This window comes from Oryx dammah, unplaced genomic scaffold (assembly GCF_014754425.2).
Source record: "Oryx dammah isolate SB20612 unplaced genomic scaffold, SCBI_Odam_1.1 HiC_scaffold_13, whole genome shotgun sequence".
In the NCBI taxonomy this organism is placed as follows: Eukaryota; Metazoa; Chordata; class Mammalia; order Artiodactyla; family Bovidae; genus Oryx; species Oryx dammah.
In genome coordinates, this window is record NW_024070197.1 from 152,880 (window position 1) to 168,244 (window position 15,365).

At 54.7% G+C, this 15,365-nt stretch overlaps 2 protein-coding genes and 1 long non-coding RNA gene across 3 annotated transcripts in view; all 3 read right to left on the reverse strand.

Moving 5' to 3' along the window:
• The window catches only part of ZNF584 (zinc finger protein 584), a 56,673-nt gene that overhangs the window by 21,325 nt on the left and 19,983 nt on the right, over positions 1-15,365 (reverse strand).
• Positions 1,624-7,265, reverse strand: RPS5 (ribosomal protein S5). Its single transcript, XM_040251826.1, has 6 exons — positions 7,151-7,265; positions 6,318-6,426; positions 2,934-3,143; positions 2,653-2,781; positions 1,827-1,925; positions 1,624-1,743 (listed from the first exon to the last, which is right to left on the reverse strand). Exons 2-6 carry the CDS (start codon positions 6,423-6,425, stop codon positions 1,675-1,677), a joined length of 615 nt encoding a protein of 204 aa, XP_040107760.1. The 5' UTR covers position 6,426; positions 7,151-7,265; the 3' UTR covers positions 1,624-1,674.
• Positions 9,925-11,384, reverse strand: LOC120871856. The gene is made up of 2 exons (XR_005723132.1): positions 11,237-11,384; positions 9,925-10,885 (listed from the first exon to the last, which is right to left on the reverse strand). It is a non-coding gene; the product is annotated as an uncharacterized LOC120871856 (long non-coding RNA).

Genomic DNA, 15,365 nt, shown 5'->3' on the forward strand with positions numbered 1-15,365 from the left:
GCGGGGCCGGGCAGCAGGCCGAGCTGCGTGGGCAGCGCGGGGAGCCCGCGGCGCGGGGCCAGGCGCGTGGGCGCGCGGCACACCGGGCAGGCCACCGCCGCGCCGCCACCCGCCGTGGCCAGCGACAGGCGCGCCAGGCACTCGAGGCAGAAGACGTGGCCGCAGTCCAGGCTCTTGGGCAGCTTGAACACGCCGTCGAAGGGCGACACGCAGATGAGGCACTCCACCGGGGAGGCGGGGGCCAGCATGGGGCCCGGGCTGCCGCCCGCTTCCTCCTCGCCGCCCTCGTCCTCATCCGGCCCCCTGCCGGGGGAGCCCGGGGTGCTGGGGCCCGAGCGCCGGGGGGCCCGCGGGCGGCGGAGCCAGGGCGGCCGAGGGCAGGGCATCCGGGCCGGCCTGCGGGGAGAGGCGGTCAGCGGCCTGGCTCTGGAGGGACCACCGACACGGGGAAGGGCGGCAAGAGGATCAGAGCCGGGGGGAGGGTGCGGGGAGCGGCGGGCGATGTGGACCCGAGGCCGCCGGTGGGCGGGTGAGGTCTAGAGGCGGAGCACCGCGGCCTCAGAGCCAGACTTGGGGACCCCCAGGCGGGAGCAGAGTGGACCTGAGGGACTTCAGAAAAGACCCGACGGGCTCCCAGGAGAGCTGGGCAGAGATAGACCCGGGGTGGGGGGGGTGGGACACTACAGATCAAGGGAGAAGCAGGGGAGGGAGGGGCCCCAAGCCTCAGGACGTCGGGCCCGCAGCCCACCAGGCCAGGTTCCCGGAGCACAGGCGCCAGCAGCCTCTTCCTACCTACCTGGTGGCGCCTCCGCCCTCGGGCTGACACTTCAGCGCGGGTTCTGACCCCATCCCTAGACCTGCCTGCAGGTGGACACTGCTCGCCCCTCCCCGTGGGCGGAGCGCCGTGGCGCCGCGCCCTCCAGGTTCCCACCGGACCTGTCCGACCGCGCCCAGGAAGCTCCCGACAGGACTGAGCGCACAAGCCTGACCTCAGCGGAGTGTCGCGGGTGGCTGGGGGCGCAGGCTGGCGAGGGCATGACAGTCCAGGGCCTGGGAGGGGGACCCCTGCCACCTCCAGCCTTCCCCAGCTCATGAACCTTCCACCTAGTCACTGTGGGATGAGAGCTATTGGAGGTACCAGTGTGCCCATGGCGGGGAGACCTGGGGGGGGACAGCATGCCTAGAGCCCCTTTCTGGGGTCCTGGGGGTTGAAGGCGGGCAGACCCCACAGTGCACTGGACTGGGTCACTGCCGTGCGGCCAGCAGACACGGGGAGACCCTGTTGTAGCCCAGAACCCAGGCCCTGACCCTGGCTGCTCCCTGGCAACTCTCAGGGTGGGCTGCACCTCCCAAGTGCCCGCCCAGTGCCACCTCTGCCAGGACAACCCCACCCCTCTCATTTCCGACACCTGCCGGGACGGTCCAGGCAGCCAGGCCTGCAGCCCAGGGTGCCGCAGTTTCTGAGTCAGCGCTGCTTCCCGAGCTGAGTCCTCCCTGGTGAATCCAGGTCCCCACAGGCCGAAGACACGCCAGGAATGAATGCGGCCAACTCCTTAGGCACCAGGCTCAGCCCGCCCCTCACCCTCAGCTCCCACTCAGCCCCCGCCAAGGACAGACAAGGGAGAAGGGGCCACCCCACAGGGCGAGCGACTTTATTGTGGCCGCAGCCAGCGCTCAGCGGTTAGACTTGGCCACGCGCTCCAGCTCGTCCTTCTTCTTGATGGCGTAGGAGTTGGACGAACCCTGAAGGAAGAGACGCTTAGCTCAACACGGACCCGCTTCCCCTGGAGACCCCCTGCCCCGGCCCCTGCAGCGTCCTCGCCCACCTTAGCTGCGTTGATGAGTTCATCCGCCAGACACTCAGCAATGGTCTTGATGTTCCGGAAGGCGGCCTCCCGGGCGCCGGTGCATAGCAGCCAGATGGCCTAGGGGCAGGGGGCCAGCTGAAAAGGTGCCCCCACACCGGGAGGGCCCACAGTTCTCGGGTACCGGGCCCTCTCACACACCCTGCCAACCACGCTGCCACCCGCAGGCCCACCGAGCACGGCAGTGGGAGTCCATGGTGCCGCCCAGAGCAGGCCGCTGGGGCTGGGGTCAGAGCGCGCGCCACAGAAAAGGTGTCAAGGGCTGAGGCCTGGGTCCCTGATGGCAGCAGATTTAAACCGGCTGAGACGGGGAGGCAACGTGTGCTCCTGGCCCGGAAGCCTTGACTGAAAACAGACAACTATAAAGGGTGTGCTGGGGACGGCTCCACAAACTGGACGGGTGATGCAACGTGCACAGACTGCTGTTACAGGTGACGGTGCGGACAGACTAGACTGAAGACGCCCGCTGCAGCGGTAACAGAAAAATGGTCACAACACCTGCAATGGGTGGGTTCTCAGGCGGGCCAAGAAAATAGAAAACAACATAAAAACATACACCCCAATAAAACTGGCCCTTCAGGCAAATGGTGCCCAGGAGAGGGCCGGAGCACGGATGTACTCTGTGGGCTGGGAACCCTGGGAGGCTTCCTGGAGGAAATGACACTCAGGTTAAACATGCAGACAGAGGAGCACACCCCCAGGTGCTAGCCTCTGCCCCAGGCAGCATTCTGACCCAGCCTGGTGGCTGCTCCTGGGGGCCCACGTGTGCCCAAAGGCCCCAGCCCACCTGGTTCACACGGCGCAGTGGGGACACGTCCACGGCCTGCCGCCTCACTGTTCCAGCTCGCCCAATGCGGGTGGAGTCCTCCCGGGGGCCGCTGTTGATGATGGCGTTCACCAGGACCTGCAGGGGGTTCTGGGGGGCGGGGGGGGGGGGCGCGCGGGAGCCAGACGCCCAGCCCGCGGCCCTCCCCGTCCCTGGAGGACCCCAGCATGCCTACGGGGTGGGGGGGTGCTGTTGGCTTCGGGTGCCTGAGGGCGCTCTCCCTGCCTGGCCCCAGGCCCTACCTCACCAGTGAGCAGGTGGATGATCTCGAAGGCGTGCTTCACGATGCGCACGGTCATGAGCTTCTTGCCGTTGTTGCGGCCGTGCATCATCATGGAGCTGGTGAGGCGCTCCACGATGGGGCACTGCGCCTTGCGGAAGCGCTTGGCCGCGTAGCGGCCCGCGCTGTGGGGCAGGTACTTGGCGTACTTCTCCTTGACAGCAATGTAGTCCTGGGGCAGCGGAAGAGGGGACGGCGGGAGCTCACTCAAGAGCAGGAAGGACATCCGAGGGTAGCAGGGGGACCCAACACCCGCTTATGGGAGCCCCCACCCACCTGTGGGGCTTTGGATGTGAGCCCCTGCCTGCCACAAAAATTAAAATGTAAGCAAGTGACCCTTGGAAGGAAAGCTATGACAACCTAGACAGAGTATTAAAAAGAAGAGACATCACTTTGCCAACAAAGGCCTGTATAGTTAAAAGCTGTGGTTTTTCCAATATGTACAGATGTGAGAGTTGGACCATAAAGAAGGCTGAGCGCCGAAGAACTGATGCTTTCAAACTGTGTGGTGCTGGAGAAGACTCTTGAGAGTCCCGTGGGCTGCAAGGAGAGCAAACCAGTCAATCCTAAAGGAAATCAACCCTGAATATTCATTGGAAGGACTGATACTGAAACTCCAATACTTTGGCCACCTGATGCTAAGAACTGACTCATTGGAAAAGACCCTGATGCTGGGAAAGATTGAAGGCGGGAGGAGAAGGGGAGGACAGAGGATGAGATAGCTGGATGGTATCACCGACTTAATGGACACAAATCTGAGCGAACTCTGGGGCACAGTGAAAGAGAGGGAAGCCTGGTGTGCTGCAGTCCATGGGGCTGCAAAGCGTCAGACAGAGTTAGCAACTGAACAATAAAGTGTCTTCACAAGGTCACCAGAAGAGTACTCTCCTGATAATGGGAGGAAGGTTGTGGAGAACTGAGGAGATGACAGCTCACAACTCCAGTTTTAAAAGCGTCCTTCACTCTTCGCTGACATTTTGTATCAAATAATTCTTTGCTGTCCTGTGCACTGCAGGGTACTTAGAAGCACTCACCACTGACACCCAAACATGTGCCGAGACATCGCCTAGTGTTCCCCAAGGGCTGACGGGGGACCCATCCCAGAGAACCACTGTTTTAAAAAAGTCATTCAACAATCTTGCCTATGAATATATACAGGTCCCAAGACAATATCTGGTAAACACTAAATCACTGGGGGAGGGGCCGAGTCAGAGGACTCCACGTACCTGAAAAGGACTATTTCTGAGCTATTTCCAGGATGAACCCTACATTAAAAAGTCACTCTACCACATACAAAGGAGAACATATACAAACAATGAGTTTCTACAAAACCGAAGATGGACAGGAAAGAATACAGGATTCTGACAGAGGCATGACAGACTCGAGTCTCATCTGGAGAGAACCGTCTGCACAAACAAAACTATACAGAGGGGTGTACATGCAGAGACTCGCACTGTGCAAGAACCTGTGAATATACCAAACACCCCAGCAAGCATTTGGGTAAGCTGCTGGGCCCCATGGTAGAGTCCAATACAGCTTCGTAGTGAGACATTTGTTTTTTTTTAATATTTATTTATTTGACTGCACAGGGTCATAGTTGCAGCATGTGGGATCTAGTTCCCTGACCAGGGACTGAACCTGGGCCCCCTCCACGGGGAGTGCAGAGTCTTAGCCACTGGACCACCAGGGAAGTCTGATGGTGAGAATTTTGATACCATGCTGACTTCTGCTTCCCCAGCCTCTCAGAGAACACCAGGGAAAAGTGAAAAATTGTTTTTACACTAGTAAAGCTTTGTACCAAAAAAAGCAAGAAGGAAAAAATAAACAAAGGCAAACACACGTGTGACAGACCATCATGTGACCTGCCAAGACTAAAACACTGACTATCTGGTCATTTTAAGTTTGCAAACCTCCAACAAACCCATGAAATAAAACAGCTCTAGAAGACACTCAGAGTAAAAAACAGGTTTGAATTTTCTGTTGGGCTCAGTGCCTAGGTACTGTAATATACATGAAAAGTGAAAGTTACTCAGTTGTGTCCGACTTTTTGTGACCCCATGGACTATATGGAATTCTCCAGGCCAGAATACTGGAGTGGGTAACCTATCCCTTCTCCAGCGGATCTTCCCGATGCAGGAATCCAACCGGGGTTCCCTGCATTGCCTAGAAGCAACAAATAGCAATGCTGGTTGGGAGACATCACAATGGACCTGAGTTTCAGAGAACTCCGAGACAGTGAAGGACAAAGCCTGATGTGCTGCAGTTCATGGGGTCACAAAGAGTCAAACATGACTTAGCCCCTGAACAACAATACTAACGCAGTCACAAAACATAAATTTCTTTTTATAAAGGCCCCACAAATGTCCTAATGAGCCCAACTGTAAAACAATGTGGGGGCCAACACTGCAGTGGAGAACTCAAATTTACCAATTTCAAAACCTATTACAAAGCTGTAGTAATTAATATTGTGATACTGGCAAAAAAAAAAAAAAGGCATAGAGACCAAGGAAATAGAGTTCAGAATCCAAAAATAAACGCTTCCATCTTTGCTGAATTGATATTCAACAACAGTGCCAAGACTATTCAATGGGATGAACAGTCCCTTCAACAAATGGTGCGGGATACATACATATACCATATAAATGAGACTTAAGTAACATTTTATGGCGTACATTTGTTAAGATGCACAAAACTCCAAAAGACAAAAATCAAATGTGCTAGGACAACTGGATTTCCTCACAAAAAATAATAATTTGGGGCTCGTACACTTAAAATACTTGTGCACGTGGAGGGACGTGAGCACCTGAGGGTTTTGGTAAACTTAGGGCTCCTGGAGCCAACATGTCCTCAGACACTGAGGGACAACTGGGAAGTGTGTAGATTTTCAGGCATTTGAATCTTTGTAATTTGACTCTTCTCTCCAGGGCACAACTTCTGAACTTGATGAATACTGCCCATTTTTATTTAATTCTAAAATATATAATTCAAATGTTATAGCCTGAACGAAATAGTATTGCCTTTGCCATTTTCAATACTTGAGTAAAATAAGAAACACCTTTAAAAAACAAAATGTATAAAACTAAAAACTAAGTTTTCTGTTTATTTCACTACAACACAAAAAAACTAAACCACCTGTGGGAGGTGATAATTACCGTGGAAGGAACCATCTCCTGGGAAGAACTGTAGCAACCTCTAACAGGATACAAAGAAAACCAGATGTGGTGGGTGTGGTGGTCCAGGAATCCCTCCTTTACCTGTCCCACCTTCAACTCTACTAGGGAGAAGGCTACACGTTTCAAGTGACCCCGCCCCCAGCTGGGGAACATAAGCGTAACACCCTCCACACCTGCAGAGAAATGTCATTGATCTGCACGTCATCGGTGCTCCACTTTCCAAAAAGCTTGATGTCGGGGGTCTCTGCTACTGCAGGGGCAGCTGTTTCCCACTCCGTCATCCTAGGGATAAAAATCGTCAAAGCGCAGGCATACTTATCACTGACTCTGAGGCCAGCTTAGAGCACAACCTGAGAAGTGGGAAATTCCAGCAACCAAATAACGCTGGGAGTATCTGGGGCCACCGTGTTGAATCCTAGAAAAACCACTCATCTGTCAGCAAGCCACACCTGTCTCTTACCCAGAAATCCTGAGGCCCAGAGCTGACAGGCACCCCCTCAGCAGTTGCAGGGCGGCCCAGGGATGGGCAGGTTGAGTCCAAATGCCCTGACGCTGCATCCGCTAGAATTCAAACCCCAACCATGTTCTTCCAGAGCTCTGTGAACCTACAGGTCCACAACTCTCCTCTGGACTCAGCTCCCTCATCAGTCAAGCGTAAGAGTTCCGTGTTTTACCCATACAAAAGTTGGAGTCCGACCCCGAGGTGATCATTAGGGGCTGTTATTTAGGAGGAAGCGTCTCCAAAGTGTTAGTCTTGTATGTAAGGAATTTTATTACGTAAATAAAGTACAACTGCAGAGACCAAGGCAACCGCCAGCAACTTCTCCAGTACGCCGCGAGGCAAGGCTACGGCGGCGGCGGGGCTGAAGCGAGAGGGCGAGGGTAACTTTCCCCGCGCCTCCATCCGGTCACCCGCACGAGGAAAGCCCCCGGGCGCGCGGCGCACCCACAGCTTCCGGAAGACCCAGGATCGCCCCTCAGACCCCCTACTCCGCAGCAGCCTCACCTGAAGACACAGCCGAGGCGTCTCTACCGCTCGGCGTTGACCACGCGCCGCCCAGGCACAGACAGGAAGAGGCCGCGCACCGCGGGCCGAGGCCTTTAACTGAGGCGAGAACTTCCGGGTCAGCGAAGGTGGCGCGTGCGCATACGGACACGGCCTAGTAATGGACCAATCCGGAACGAGTATGTAAACGCGCCCTCAGGGCCAGACGGAACACGTATACATTAAGCGCATGCGTTCTCGCAGAAGTGGGGCCTAAAGCCAGTCTGGCGGAAGTCCAACTTCCAGCCCTTGAAAGCCCGTCGAGGGGCACTTGCACAGGCGCAGAGGTTCTTTGAGGCCAACGCCGCCATGTCTAATGAGGTCAGAAGTCTGGCCCGCGGGGATCGCTACACCTACACGCACGCGTTGCAGGCCGGGTCTGCTGAGTGGTGCCGGGGCGTCTCGACTGCGCTCCTCTGTGGTCCCGGCCCCGAGCGTGTGGCCAGGCTCCACTCGAACGTCCGCCACCCCCACACTCCCGCGGCCGGGGTTGCTTGGGGCCTGAGCCTCCGAGGGGGGACCCCTCGCTTCACCCCCTGCCGGGGTCCTCCCCCCAGTGTCTCTCCTTAGTGCCCGCGTTTCCTGACCCATTCCGCGTGCGGGAGGAGATCGGGGAGGGGTTCTGCGGGACAGCTCCCTCCCTTTCTGATTCAGCTAGGGCCTGTGCTGTTGAGGTCTCTAGTCGAGTGCATGGGCCGCACCGTGATGCGTGCCCTGTCCACTCTGCAGCTGCACTCAGTGACCCCGGCGATCGGCGTGGAGAGCACGTGCCAAGAGTCACACGCCCAGCCTAGACCCTGGAGCCGAGCTGGGAGGTGGACGCCTCCTCGGCGGGCTTCGCAGACGCAGCGACCACCAGCTGTACACCCGTGCTGACTGCAGATGGCAGGAAGCAGCACCTGGCGGAACTGAGTCTCCTGAGCTTCCTCACCTCCAAGTGCCCATCTCAACCTCCACCGGTGGGAGTTCCCTTTCTGAGACCCGAAGAGGCTCAGCCTCGTGACTCAGGCGGTCCTTCATTTGTCTCCAGCAGCCCCACTTGCCCACCGTTCCGGCATATGCCTTGCGGGTGCTCAGAAGCTGCGATGTTTGTTGACTGACTGACTGCTGACTATAAAGACTCGCTCTCACCCCATCTCAATTCCTGAAGCTTTTCAGAAACTCTGGACTGTCTCAATCGCAGCTTATGTCTTTGTCCAGGGGGACACGGGCCTTGAAGCTGGTCTGCGCAGGGAATCAGACCTCAGGCTCTGGGGGATGGAAGTCTGGGAGCTGCGCCCAGAGGCCAAGCCTGCAGCCTGTGGCCTTCCCCTGGCCTCTGCCCTGCTCTGTGCATAGCAGCAGTTGGGCTTCCCACCAAGGTCTGTGGGGATGGGGAGGGGCTGAGTAGCCTCTGTCTGGTCCTGGGGGATGCAGCTGGGGAAGTCCTTCCCAGGGGAAAGCAGGATGCTAGGAGTAGGCATTGGGCACCCTCACTCAGTAGGATCCAGAGGCCCTCCTCCCAAACCCTGCCTCTAACCCTAACCCTCTGAACCTGTTTCCCCTGTCTGTGAAAATGAGAACTAAATCAAACAAGGTGAGTAAGGAGTCTGTGGCCTGGCCATCAGTGGTCACTTGATAATGGACATCTTTATAGACCTGACAAGAGTGACCACCGTGCAGTGAAGAGCAGGTGGGAGGACCTGCAGTAAAGCCCTCTGTGGTGGGGGGTCGGGGGTCACCTTGCTTAGCTGAAGATCACACACTATTTGCCAGGGCTAGGGTAGTCCCCAGAGAAGGCAATGGCACCCCACTCTAGTACTCTTGCTTGGAAAATCCCATGGACAGAGGAGCCTGGTGGGCTGCAGTCCAGGGGATCTCGAAGTTGGACACGACTGAGCGACTTCACTTTCACTTTTCACTCTCATGCATTGGAGAAGGAAATGGCAACCCACTCCAGTGTTCTTGCCTGGAGAATCCCAGGGACAGAAGAGTCTGGTAGGCTGCCATCTCTGGGGTTGCACAGAGTCGGACACGACTGAAGAGACTTAGCAGCAGCAACAAGGTAGTCCCACCTGTCCAGATCCCGACACAGGCACAAAGTCCAGAGTCTGATCCTGTAAGCCTCGGGATGCTGGTACTGTGTTCTCTAGGCTGGAGGGGGCAAGGCTCTGCAAACCCCACCCCACCCCCAATTCCTGGGGCAGCAGGTTCACTCTGGGCTAAGGAACCCAGGCCATCCTCAGCCCTGGTTTTCCAACTGCTCCGTGAGGGTGGAATGTCAGGCTTGTTCTCTGTGTATCCCCAGCTGGAAGTACAGCCTCTGCTCACAGTAATTGCTGGATAAATGATGGATGGAAGGATGGATGTGGCATGTCTCCAGTCTTGCTGCTCCCACTGTGGGCTTCAGGCAGACACCGAGTCACTGGGCTTCCTTCCTCCATGAGACACCAATTTCAGACCCATAGTCCTTCTGTCCCCTGTTCAGAACACCTCCTCACCTGGTTCTGTCCCTCTTCCTGGCCACCTCTTTAAAAAAATTTATTTTTATTTTTATTTGGCTACACCGGTTTAGTTGTGGCATGTAGGATCTAGTTCCTTGACCAGGGATCCAACCCTGGCCCCCTGCCTCGGGAGCACAGAGTCTCAGCCACTGGACCTCCGGGAAGCCCTCCTGGCCTCCTCTTAATCGAGGTCGGCCGTGAGAAACCCCTTCCTAATCCCAGGTAGGCATGAGGAATCTAGGAATCAGACCATTTGCTCTTCAGAGCAACTTTATTAGGTAGTCATGGAGGCCCAGAGAGGCACAGTAACTCACCCAGCGTCACACAGCAAAAGGGGGCAGAGTTGGAATTCTAAGCTGGTTGCCCCAGAACCTGACCTCTCCTCCCTCAGCTGGGCTCTCCACTTCTCTGCCTCATGTCTCCCCCAGCGCCAGGGAGCTCAGTACCTACAGAGTGCCCAATAAATATGTGTCCAATGAACAAATGAGTCCAGTCAACTCTAGGCCTTTCCACTGGATCTGGCATGATTCAGAGAGGGGCTCTTTCTGCCCCCTAAGCTCCTCCCTTATTAAAGAAAAGGTTCATGAACAGTAACCATATAATTACCAAGGAAGGATGGTCTCTTTGATTTCAAACGGGCTCAAAGGAACAAATGAATGTGAACAAACAAGCTTATTTATCCTTCCTGCCCCCCGCCCCGCCCCGCACGTACACAACAACCGCACCCATCTCCTTGGCAGAGAGCAGGTTGATCTTTCCCACTGCCCTGGCCACTGAGCATCGGTTTGGGCTCACAGGGATGGGTGGCTTGTCCAGGATGCTTGTTATAGGACTAGAGCTCAAGGCAAGGGAGGTGCCTGGGCCAGCTCACCTTCTAGGTGGGCTAGTCTAAGCCCATTCCCCGTCCTCAATTTGCTTAGTTGTAAATCAGGACCACATGTTCAGGGTGGCTCTTCGGAATGAGGGCCAGAGGGGGCACAGGACAGAGCGTGCAGGGCTGGGGTGGCGATGCCGGAGCAGCTGCAGCCCTGTCTCCTCGCTTGGCAGCACTTAGGGCATTAATGGGGGCTCTCAGGGGCTTGGGTTAAGGACAAGTCCAGAAACACACTTCGAGCTTCCAATATCCAGGGTTAGTGGGTACAGGGTCTCAAATTTTGGAGGCCAGATGTATGAATTCAGAAGTCTCACAGAGACAGACACTAGCGGCTGCGATCTGGAGATGCAGGGCACAAATTCGGAGAGAAAGGGGCACGGGACTCGAGGAGGGGGAACCCAACTCCTTAACTGGGTGAGAAACGGATGCATGGATTTGGGGGGTGGGACCCAATGGCAGGAACTGGGGTAGAATCTGGCATCCGGACTCGTCCGAACTAGAGGCGGGAACTTAAATTAGGCCGGAGCAGGAGGACCCGGCCCTGAGGATTTCTCGGGGTCGGGGGTGGTTAAGGGCACAGTTCAAACGTTCGGGTGAACGCTCCGCCCTCCCCCTGTCCGGCTCGTGGAACCGACTAACAGCCGGGACCCACACCGAAAGCCCCGCCCTCCCCTGGGCACGACCAATCACTAGCGTGGAAGTGATTGCCAGCTGGGTGACGCCATGTGTCTCCAAGGCGATGGCGAATCGCAGGAAGGCTCCAGCTTTACCCGGACGCTGGAGTACCTACCGCCGCCTGCGGAGATGGGCTGGGGCGCGGAAAAGGCGGTGGTGGCCACGGTAACCGGCAGGCCTGGCCAAGCCCGGAGACGATCGCCGACTCCTCTCCCGCTGGGTGCTCAGCCGCTGAACCCCGAGAGGGAGGCGGTAGCGCGTGGGTGCTGCCCTGGGGTGGGGTGGGGGTCGCACCCTTACGCCCGTTAGGGGATGGGGCGGGGCCACGGAGCTGGGGTGAGGGTTTGGGGCAGATCAGCCCCCGGTCGTGGGCCGTGGCTGCGCGTCTGGCTGCATGGGTCCAGCCCAGGATGCGTGGCTTTCTTGTCTGGGCCTCAGTTTTCCCATCTGTGAAGTGGGGATGTAACTGGTGATGGAAGTAAAATCCAATGCTGCAAAAAACAATATTGCATAAGAACCTGGAATGTTAGGTCCATGAATCAAGGCAAATTGGAAGTGGTCAAACAGGAGATGGCAAGCGTGAACATCGACATTTTAGGAATCAGTGAACTAAAATGGACTGGAACGGACGACTTTAACTCAGATGACCATTATATCTACTACTGTGGGCAAGAATCCCTTAGACTCCCTTAGAAGAAATGGAGTAGCCATCATAGTCAACAATAGAGTCCGAAATGCAGTACTTGGGTACAATCTCAAAAGAGACAGAATGACCTCTGTTCGTCTCCAAGGCAAACCATTCAATATCACGGTAATCCAAGTCTATGCCCCAACCAGTAACGCTGAAGAAGCTGAAGTTGAGCGGCTCTATGAAGACCTACAAGACCTAAAACTAACACCTCCTAAAATGTCCTTTTCATAATAGGGGACTGGAATGCAAAAGTAGGAAGTCAAGAGACACCTGGAGTAACAGGCAAATTTGGCCTTGGAGTACAGAATGAAGCAGGGCAAAGGCTAACAGAGTTTTGCCAAGAGAACTCACTGACATCCTCTTCCAAAAACACAAGAGAAGACTCTGCACATGGGCATCACCAGATGGTCAATTCTGAAATCAGATTGATTATATTCTTTGCAGCCAAAGATGGAGAAGCTCTTCACATTCAGCAAAAACAAGACCAGGAGCTGACTGTGGCTCAGATCATGACTCCTTATTGCCAAATTCAGACTTACATTGAAGTAGGGAAAACCACTAGACCATCAGGTATGACCTAAATCAAATCCCTTACAATTATACAGTGGAAGTGACAAACAGATTCAAGGGATTAGATCTGATAGACAGAGTGCCTGATGAACTATGGATGGAGGTTCATGACATTGTACAGGAGGCAGGGATCAAAACCATCCCCAAGAAAAAGAAATGGAAAAAGGCAAAATGGTTCTCTGAGGAGGCCTTACAAATAGCTGAAAAAGAGAAGCTAAAGGCAAAGGAGAAAAGCAAAGATATAACCGTTTGAATGCACAGTTCCAAAGAATAGCAAGGAGAGATAAGAACACCTTCCTCAGTGATCAGTGAAAAGAAATAGAGGAAAACAACAGAATGGGAAAGACTAGAGATCTCTTCAAGAAAGTTAATGATACCCAGGGAACATTTCATGCAAAGATGGGCTCAATAAAGGACAGACATGGTATGGACCTAACAGAAGCAGAAGATATTAAAAGGAGGTGGCAAGAATACACAGAAGAACTGTACAAAAAAGAGCTTCACGACCCAGATAATCACGATGGTGTGATCACTCACCTAGAGCCAGACATCCTGGAATGGAAGTCAAGTGGGCCTTAGGAAGCATCACTACGGACAAAGCTAGTGGAGGTGATGGAATTACAGTTGAGCTGTTTCAAATCCTGAAAGATGATGCTGTGAAAGTGCTGCACTCAATATGCCAGCACATTTGGAAAACTCAGCAGTGGCCACAGGACTGGACAAGGTCAGTTTTCATTCCAATCCCAAAGAAAGGCAATGCCAAAGAATGCTCAAACTACCGCACAATTTCACGCATCTCATACACTAGCAAAGTAATGCTCAAAACTCTCCAAGCGAGGCTCCAACAGTACGTGAACCATTAACTTCCAGATGTTCAAGCTGGATTTAGAAAAGGCAGAGGAACCAGAAATCAAATTGCCAACATCCATTGGATCATGGAAAAAGGAAGAGAGTTCCAAAAAAACATCTATTTCTGCTTTATTAACTATGCCAAAGCCTTTGACCGTGTGGATCACAATAAACTGTGGGAAATTCTTAAAGAGATGGAAATATCAGACCACCTCACCTGTCTCCTGAGAAATCTGTATGCAGGTCAGGAAGCAACAGTTAGAACTGGACACGGAACAACAGACTCCAAACAGGAAAAGGAGTCTGTCAAGGCTGCACATTGTCACCTGCTTACTTTATGCGTCTGCTTCCTCTGTCACTTAGCTCCCTGCAAAACAAATGGGGAATGAAGTTTTCCCTTTTTAACTTTTCTTAAAGGTGAAAATCCTCCTCAAAGATTTCTTTCATTTAGCAAAAATAGATTCTAATGTAGATCTTTCTTCACAGCAAAGTGGCATAAAGCAAACTTTTTAAGAGTGGAGGATACATATATTGGGGTGCTTTGTTACTCAATCGTAGATAACTGCCCAGATGTTAGGACAAGCGGGCCACTGAAATGTTGTAAAAGCAAAAATGGGATGCTTTCCAATTTCCTAATACCTGCTTATGGAGAAGAGATGGAAAAGTTATGATCACAGAGGTATAAAGAGATGGCCCACAGCCCCAGACCCACCCAGAGGCAGCGACAGGGAGCTGAGTGCCAGAAACCCTTTCCTTGTGAGCTGTTTCGCATCCTTTGTTTCCACTGGGCAACTTCAGTGTGGAGTTTCAGGCCACTCCGGGGTCTGCGTGGAGCTGAATGGGGAGGGACAGGCCAGAGGCCCCCGCTCGTCCCTGCGGCCGCGTCACTCTGCGCTGTTTCTGCCATCACACTGCCTCTGCTGACCGGCTCTCCAGCCTCTCTCATATGGAGCATTGTGACCACATTCAGGGCCCTCCCGGATGATTCAGGACACTCCTCTCCTGATCGCTTATCAGATCTGCAAAGTCCTCTTTGCCATATGAGGCGGCACACTCACAGGCTCTGGAGATGAGGACGTGGATCTAGTTGGAGTCCGTTATTCTGCTGACCACACGTACACACTGCACTCTACACGCTGGTCAGCAGCAGTCCCACTGTGGGGCTGGCACAGCCACCAAATGACAAGCACGGAGGGTGACTTGTCAGCTGGGCAGTCTGGGAGGATGCTCAGGACAGCTGGTGAAGAGGGTGGGTCTGAGGAAGGTGGAGGTCAGCACAGGGCTAGGTGTCGCAGGGGTGAGAGAGGACAGTGGAGGGGAAGGGAGAAACCAAGCCTGGAGAGGCCAGGAGCTGCCTCCGGACCACATACTTCAGTCCACTGAACTGGCTGCCTTCAGCTCCTGCTTTTTTCTTTTTTTTTTTGCTAATCCGAGCAGCTTGTGGATCTTAGTTCCCCAACCAGGGATTGAACCCATGCCTGCTGCATGGAGTCCTAATCACTAGACTACCAGGGAAGGCCCTGAAACTCCTTTCTTTATGTCTTTCCCCTTTTTACTGCTTTCAAGACTCTTAAGGAAATCCGGCCAAGTCATCCAGAATCCCTCAGTCACTGAAGTTTGCTTTTCCCCTCTTAGGAACGGCCAGCCTCTCCATTCCTCAGCTCTTCCATGTCCCGCAAGGAGGACTCCTGAGTTGGAGGCTGACCCCAGGGTGGATGCTCCAGCCAAGTGCCCTGAGCAGGCTGATGCCCCATGAGCTGTCCTGGGACCTCAGGTGAGGCCGAGGTGGAGCCTGGGCCCCCAGCAGACAGAGCTAAGAGACCCCCTCCTGTGTATGTGGGGGGGGGGGGGGCAGGACAGCTGGCCCAGGGCACAGGCTCCCAGGGCTGGGGAGTCCTGTGTGAGCCCTGATCCCGGTGTGAGCCCTGATCCCGGTGTGAGCCCTGATCCCGGTGTGAGCCCTGATCCAGGTGTGAGCCCTGATCCCGGTGTGAGCCCTGATCCAGGTGTGAGCCCTGATCCAGGTGTGAGCCC